At 54.2% G+C, this 7,786-nt stretch overlaps 1 protein-coding gene across 2 annotated transcripts; it reads left to right on the top strand.

The window, feature by feature from the left end:
• The first annotated feature begins 399 nt into the window (after positions 1 to 399).
• On the top strand, positions 400 to 7,780 carry LOC117871587 (interleukin-36 receptor antagonist protein-like). Of its 2 annotated transcripts, none has more exons than XM_034759399.1 (7): positions 400 to 559; positions 761 to 815; positions 3,082 to 3,130; positions 4,008 to 4,146; positions 4,511 to 4,633; positions 5,095 to 5,219; positions 7,043 to 7,780. In XM_034759399.1, the coding sequence occupies exons 1-7, from the start codon at positions 433 to 435 to the stop codon at positions 7,250 to 7,252; spliced, it is 828 nt and encodes a 275-aa protein (XP_034615290.1). In that variant the 5' UTR covers positions 400 to 432; the 3' UTR covers positions 7,253 to 7,780. The 2 variants fall into 2 exon arrangements, with proteins under 2 accessions (XP_034615290.1, XP_034615289.1); XM_034759398.1 differs by having other exon boundaries at positions 5,050 to 5,219.
• The last annotated feature ends 6 nt before the right edge of the window (positions 7,781 to 7,786 follow it).

The following is a 7,786-nucleotide window of genomic DNA, read 5'->3' as shown; positions in this document are numbered from 1 at the left end:
GCATGGCTAGATGATCACTTCTGGCCTTGGAATCTCTGACATTAACATAAGGATACAAGCCTGGAGGAAAACATTGCCAGATGTTACAGAAAATAGGAGGAAATAAATAAGGAAATAAGGAACGACGTCATATTGCAACATTTTACCTGCACCTAGAAACAACCTGGGAGTGTGTGGGGCAGAGGTAAGACTGTATATTCAGTGATCACATTGCCATTTTTTTTACTTTCCTGAGTGCACTGCAGTAGTGATTTTGCATGTGAATAAGTAGCTGGGACAGTTCAGCTGAAGCCTTGCACAACATCGAACTGGTCAAACCAGAGGTCAGTGAGCTGGCTGTCAATTACAGGCATTGTTATCATCTGATCTGCAGATAGAGACATTCCCCCCTCACTCTTCTTCTCCACTGCAGTCTCTGGGGCAACGCCAGAGATGGTCTCTTCCCTTCTTCTAGCTTTGCTGCTAACATGCTGCTCCTTTGATTGCTTTTCTTCCCAGAGCATGACAAACAACGGTATTTGGGCAACTCCTCTGCCAGGGGAAGATGAAACAGAAGAGGGTAAATGGAGCACTGGGCGTTATAGAAATACACAGCCTGATGGGTGTCAGTCAGGTCCATCCAGCTGCGTCAAGAGACTTGTTCCAGCTCTTACCGTAGAAAAGCTCACTGAAGCAGGGTTAAGCCACTTGCTACGGAGCCCCATTGACCTCTTCTGTTGGCTGAATTAACTCACAGGCATTTCCTCTCTTTTCTGTTCAGATGCGTTCCTGTCACAAGTTCGTAAGACGTCCACTGATCTGGGGCTGGACTCCAAGTAAGTGATCATGGGCGAGAGATGCTAGGTCAGCTTCTGTGTCAAATATCTAAGGGTTTGTCTCCACCTAGAAATTGACTGGAATGACTATTCCAGAATAACCCTCCATGCAGATCTTATTCTAGAATATTGATTGCATTTGAAACTACTACCTTATTCTGCCGTAACTTCCCCATGTAGACAAGCGCCCAGTCCCCACTGCCCTGCACCTTGTGTCATAATTTATACATGAGCAACATGGCAGCAACGTGCTACTATCCTGAGCTGGTAGCATTTTGCATCCACTTGCACAAGGGTAAATGATGACTTAAATTCTAAGGGCAGAAAGAAGGCCCTGAGAAATCTGAATGGTGATCTATGTATTCCATCCTTATGGGAAGGTCCTATAGACTGTACCAGGCTGAACCCCATAGGGTCCTCCAGGAATGCAGGGGGGTTCCACAGATTTTATTCTGAAAGCTGATAGAATATAACAGAGAATAAGATCTTTTTAATGGGTTGTTTGAAGGTGGGTGATAGTGTTCTATTAAATCCTACAGGGAGATTAAAAAAAAAAAACGATGGAAAGGCTCTGTCTATGGAACTCTGTAGGCCCTTCCATATGGGCACAACATGGATATTGCACACATACATGGTACGACACAACAAGCTGCCATTTAACGAGAGCAGATACTAGTAAAGGTTGCCAAACAGGTTCCCTTGCAATGTCTTGTTTTCTGATGCATGTAACTTTCTGAATTGCTCCTCCCTGGGGCTGAAATGTTCTGTGCTTGGCCTCTGCTCAGAGATGAATTGATTGGTGAGATTGTGAGCTCGCTGGAGCAGGGACTTTTTGTTCTATGTTTGTACAGTACCTGGCACCACGGCTGAGCTCCTAGGCACTGCCACAATGCAATAATAATATTAGTCTAATGTATGAATGAAACAACTGATCGTACACAGATCTTGAGGGAGTTAGCATTGTAATTTAATTATAACTCCCTGAGGTTGCCAACACACCATAATGCTCACTGATACTCGGTGGCATTGTTTTGTTGTGGAAGAAAGTTATATGGTATCTTGTATTATCTTTGATAAATAGCATATGATCATTTCATTAAAGCCGGCACCATAATAATAATAATGTCCAAGTGGGGGAGCTAAGGGTAAATGCATACAGGGACAGAGTTAAAGCTGCACATTCAACCTGAAATTTGATATTTTCTTTCTTTTGGGTTCATAGCCCGTTAACCAAACTTTGTCTGAATGGAGCGTTTCTGCATTTAATTCTATAGTGTATTTTCATGTTAGAGCTTCTAGCAAAATTACATGGTATCTAGAGCTGAGAATAGCAGGATTTGTTAATACGAGAGAGAGAGACTGAGGGGAGGTGGTAGAGACACAGGAAGAAGTGATTCGTCGTCAACTGAGAAACAGGAGGAGGTGGAGTTTATGAGTTGGGGAAATACAGAAGAGCCTGTCTGATGAATTCTACAGCCCATGTGCACAATTCTGGGCTCAGTTCATTGGCAACATGAATGTTGTGCCAGTGCAATGTGGGTATAAAATGCGATGGTGCAGGTTGGGCTCAGCTGGGACCAGTGGGCAAAGGGACATTAGTGGAAGGTGCTGTCAGTGCCAATGGCCAGTGGGGATGTTAATCGCTGTGTCTGGGCTTCCGGGTCTCCACCGCCCCTGGCAGCAGGAGGCAATCACCGGGCCAGGGAACCGCAGGAAGCCACAGACTGGAGGAGGATAGGCTCCTAGGAGCCAATGGTGGAGAACGAGAGATGAGGTAGTCAGGGCCAGTTTGGGGTTTGCCAAAGCTCGTGGCTGGGCTTGGGAGTTTCTAACCCAGAGGTGGTTCCGATCCACCTGAGTCCCACTGAGCTGAACCCTCATAATGGCACTAGGTTTCCTTCATGTCTATTAGTGACATCCCAGCAAATGCAACAGATGCTGGAATTCTTGCTCAGGCAAATGTCCCCCAAGATCAAGAGGAGCTTTACCTGAGTAGGGACTTGGTAAAGTCCACCAGGCATTGGTCCTGCTGGTGCATTATGGGAAAATGGAGGACTGTCATGGGAGAGCAGACAGACTAGCAGAGCTGGGGACAGTGGGCCTGGAGGGGGGCTGGGAGGGCAGCAGAGTGTCTGCGCTCACAATCTCAGACAGTAATTTCCTACCAAGGTGTAAACTGGGAGCGATGCAGATGCAGCTCCCATGTCTGAGACCCTCGGGCTCCCCGAAGGGAGAGAAATCTCACAGCTCCTTGTTCTTTTCCCAGTGACCCTGAGGGCCCCGTCTCCGCGGCAGGATCGGCCTCCACACACACGGTACTGATCTGCGCTCATGTCACCCTGCCCCGTGTATAAATGGCTGAGAGTCCCGGCTGAGTCCAGGGGCAGGGGCAGCCAGATACGCAGAGCGCTGGGCCATAGCGGGTCCCAAAGGGGCACAGCCTCCTGGTGGGGACCCAGCCTAGCCTCCTGGACCCGCTCTGGGGCCCGCTCTGCAGGGGCATGTCAGGGGCAGAGCAGCGAGGGGTGGGATTGCCAGTGGCCCACTGGGTTAAGGGGGGGTCAGTTACTAACTGACTCTGGTGTCTGTTATTCCCTGGCTCTGGCCTGACTGGAGAAACCCCCCTTGCCCAGCACATCCTGCCAGCAGCTAACGGGCGCTGTGAGGCCTGGATCCTCCTGCGTAGGGCAGCCTGGGTTGGCTGAGCCCTGTCGGTGCAGCTGGGCTGACAACGTGGCCACAGCTAGCCAGTCCGGAGCCTTCTCAGAGCGGCAGAGAGGGGTCACCACCCGTAGCCCCCACGGCTACATCCTGGGCCAGGCCTTAGCGGGGAAGCATCCCACCCCCGGCAGCATTGCCAGTGGCCGGTCCACGGCCTTCCTCCTGCCACAGCCATGGGGCGGGCGGCCCCTTTGGCGATTCCATGGGGAGCTGCCCTGGAGCTGGGCCAAGGGAGGTGAGATGAGGAACGAGTCGAGATCCAAGCCAATCAGGTTGCTTGGCAGGTGGGGCTCACTCCCACCCCTGCACACCCCATGCCATGTGCTGCTGGCTGCCAAGATCTGAAGGGGGCAGTGGGCCAAAGATGGGCCCTGCTCTGCCCCCCCTCCCCCATCCTGGCTCAGCAGGGCCAATGGGGCTCCCCCATGGGCCCAGCCTGCCTGAGAGCTAGTGTCCATCTGTCCTTCCCAGCCACCCTGCTCCCACCAGGATATGACAGGCACCGGGAACATGTCCCCAGCACAGCCGGGAGCTGGGAGGACGCCAGGACCCTATTCCCAGCCTGGCAACAGCAACCTGGTGAATCTGTTCAACGAGTTCTTTAAACAAGGTAAGAACCCGCGGGATCCCCACTTTCTGGGGGCTGACTCTCCTCCACCCAGGGCACTGCCCACCCTGCCCTGGCCAGTGCCCCGCCGCAGCCCAGCAGCCCACTTAGCCCAAGTCTAGCGTTAGATCTCAACGTGCCTGACTCCAGTAAGATCCAGCCAGGGGAGCAGAGAGGGGATGCTGGGGGCGAGGGGTTCCGGGGGGGGGGGGCTGCAGGGGGTGTGGAGGAGGTGCTGGGAGGGGCAGGGTGCACAGACAGAGCAGGCACTGGCAGAACTCTGGTGGGGGGGGGCAGAGTGCAGATCTCTTTACCCCGAGCACCCTCCTCTCCTGCCCTGTTCTCCCTTTGCCACGCTCTGTTTCAGGACCTACCATCATGGCCGTGCCAAGACCCAGCCTCTTCACCCTACGCGACACCAGCCAGAAAGTTGTCCGCTGCCACCACAACCACCTCGTGGCCTCTCCCCAGACCGCCAACGCCCCCCCAGGTGGGCTGCAGACCAGCTCCTCCATGCCGCATCAGCTCCTCCCACACTGCGCTGCCTGGCCTTCCCAACGGGCAGGGCAAGACAGGCCCTGACACCCCAGCAGGCACAAACACCTGGCCAGTCCTGGCAGGGGGTCAGGGGCATCGTGGGGCCAAAACAGCCCCTTGGGTCACTTTGCCAGACTCAGGGACAAAGAGTCCACCCCATTCCTGCCCCTGCATTCGGGGGGCATCACAGACCAGCCACAGTTACCCCGCCTGTGCAAGGGATTCTCCCCTGGCTACCAGAGCGGGATGGGGGTCCTTGCCCCAGGCAGTCCGAGTGGCCGAGGGCCAGGCCCAGGCCAGGAGATGGGCTGCGCTGCAGGGGAGGGGAGTGATTCTGCACAGGTCCTGACGCCCCCCACTCGTCTGTAGCTCACCCCCCATCCTGCTCCCCTCCTCGGTGCTCTGTGTTCCCAGAGAAGATCAGCGTGGTGCCCAACCAGTTCATGGACCCCAGCCATTTCCCCATCATTATGGGCATCAATGGAGGGACTCGCTGTCTGTCCTGCGGCACTTCGGCCCAGCCCACCCTCATGCTGGAGGTGAGCACCCATTACTGGGGAGTCAGGCCTAGGGCATTCTAATAATTTCCTAGCATGACCACGCTGCTGCCTCCCCTCCTGTTCTCCATCGCCTACTCCCAGTCCCCCTTCCCCCTACTCCCCCAACCCTCCTGTCCCCCTTTCCCCATTGGCCAGCTCCCGACCCCTCCCATTCCCCATCACCTGACCCCCATTCCCCATCCCGCTCCCTGCCCCCCCTTCTTCCCCCCACCCCTCCCACTTCCCAATCTCCTAGCCCTGCCCCTAGGCACACTGCTAACCCCCCACTCCATAATCTCTTCCCCCATCTCTCCTGTCCCACTCCCCATCCCCTCCCCAGTCTCCCAGCCCCACCTCCCCATCACCTGTCCCTCTCCCCTCATCTCCCAGCAGCGCCTTTGGACTCAGCAGATCCACTCCCCTTAGGTCCTGTCATCCAATCTGCCAACTTCCGTGACTACAAGGAGTGGTTAGCCCAGGGTCGGGAGCTGGATTCTCTACTGGCTCCGGCATCGTCAGAAGAGTCATCACCCAGAGGCCTTTCAGTGAAGGCAGTGGGGTCTTATGGGCACAAGCAAGGGCAGGGGGCAACGTGGGGCCTAGGTGCCAGGACAATAGGCACGGTCCAAACACACACAATTGGGCCCCAGACTCTATTCATGGTGCTAATGCTCGAGCCAGAAACAACCCCCATGTTCCAATTCCCCCTCACCTTCTAAGTGCCCCCTTTCTGCTGGGCACAATAATGCCAGGTTTACTGCCAGGGTTACTGCCTCAGTTTACCCTCTTGGGCTCCCTAAGAGTCCAGCCCAAGTTCTCTTGGGTCTGGTAACACCCCGTCCCCAGGGCCAGCTTATGATCTCACATAGTGCAACTAGCCATCGAGAGCCCCAAACACTGTCCTTTTATCCCACATGAGGCGCATACACTCCTCAGACCCGGTCCATCAACACACCTTGTACCCCAGCTCCCACGTCAGCTGCCACACTCGGGAGTCCTTCGGTTCTCACCAAGTCTTTGATCCAGCCAGCCCTGCACTTCTGGCTGGAATCCTTCCCAAGTTCTGCTTGGCTTCCAAGCCTCTGCCTGGGAAATGTAGCAGACAAGCCCCTCTGGCCTTCTCAGCCTCCTGGTCCTGGCTTGGCAGGTCAGCCGGCTATCCCGTCAACTGCCCTATGCCTTTCTCAGGGACTGCTAGGATTATAACAGGGTTTAAAAGAGAACTAGATACATTCATGGAGGTTAAGTCCATTAATGGCTGTTAGCCGGGATGGGTAAGGAATGGTGCCCCTAGCCTCAGTTTGTCAGAGGGTGGAGATGGGTGGCAGGAGAGAGATCACTTGATCATTACTTGTTAGGTTCACTCCCTCTGGGGTACCTGGCATTGCCCACTGTTGGCAGACAGGATACTGGGCTGGATGGACCCTTGGTCTGACCCAGTACGGCGTTCTTATGTTCTTATGCCGCCCTGTCACAGCCATCTTCCTCTCATTTATTAGCCACAGATGGTGCCCTATCCTTTCAGTCAGGTGAACTGGGACTCAGGGTTGCTGGACCCATGTCACTAACAGGGGCTGAACCCCCGGGTTCGATTTCTGGCACTGACAGTGCGGGGGGGGGGGGCAGGAGGAGGTCAGGAAAAGAGCCTGTTGCTTTGGGATTTGGCATGCCTGACCCAGAGTTACAGGTCAGAGCCAAGCCATGTGTTAGATACTTATTTTCCCACTGAAGTCAATAGGGCAGATGGCAGATCCCCTCCTCCCCCACCCCTAAGTTGCATCTCCATTTCTAACTGGCCTCTCTCATCCCCCCCACCCCTCCAGGACAAGAAAATCATGGACTTGTACCAGAACAGCCAGGAAGCCAAGCGTTTCACCTTTACCTGCTCTGCCACCGGCAGCACGCTCCGCTTCGAGTCGGTCGCCTTCCCGGGCTGGTACCTGAGCACTTCCCCCAGAAACGACCAGCCCCTCCGGGTGACCAACCGCCTCGGGGAGGCCGAAATCACCAACTTTTACTTTAAGAAAGTTTAAAGTCACAGAGGCCAGGATCCTGCCCCAGGCTGCCCCCTCCCCAGTGCAACACGGGGGAGTTTTCCCATTGACACTTGTGCACCCGAAATATGCCTGAGATTCCTGAGCATGTGGCGATCGGATGACCCTGGCTAGATCCAGCTCTTACCTGCATCCATGCAGAGCCCCAGGGTGCTCGGCTAAGGGCAGGGTTGCTTTCAGAATCACCCCATGGCTCCAGTATTACTCAGAGAAGGTTTTCCTATTGTATCGTATGGTCTTCAAAGAGAAACTGAAGAACAACAATTCATTTGAAAACTTAACACCATCAATTTGGGCTTGAATAGGGACTGGGAGTGGCTGGCTCACTACAAAAGCAATTTTCCCTCTCTTGGTATTGATACCTCCTCATCAATTATTGGGAATGGACCACATCCACCCTGACCAAATTGGCCTTCAACATTGGTTCTCCACTTGTAAGGTAACTCCCATCTCTTCGTGTGCCAATATACATTTAAACCTGTATCTGTAATTTTCACTCCATGCATCTGAAGA

Source organism: Trachemys scripta, chromosome 2, assembly GCF_013100865.1.
Source record: "Trachemys scripta elegans isolate TJP31775 chromosome 2, CAS_Tse_1.0, whole genome shotgun sequence".
Lineage (NCBI taxonomy): Eukaryota > Metazoa > Chordata > Testudines > Emydidae > Trachemys > Trachemys scripta.
Note: the sequence above shows the minus strand (reverse complement) of the source record. Positions and strands in the feature narration are given on the sequence as shown.

Coding starts and splice junctions, on each gene's coding strand:
- LOC117871587 (XM_034759398.1), top strand. CDS start 433: ATGGTCTCTTCCCTTCTTCTAGCTTTGCTGCTAACATGCTGCTCCTTT. Junction 560..760: donor GGAAGATGAAACAGAAGAGG/GTAAATGGAGCA, acceptor TTTTCTGTTCAG/ATGCGTTCCTGTCACAAGTT. Junction 5,220..7,042: donor AGCCCACCCTCATGCTGGAG/GTGAGCACCCAT, acceptor CCACCCCTCCAG/GACAAGAAAATCATGGACTT.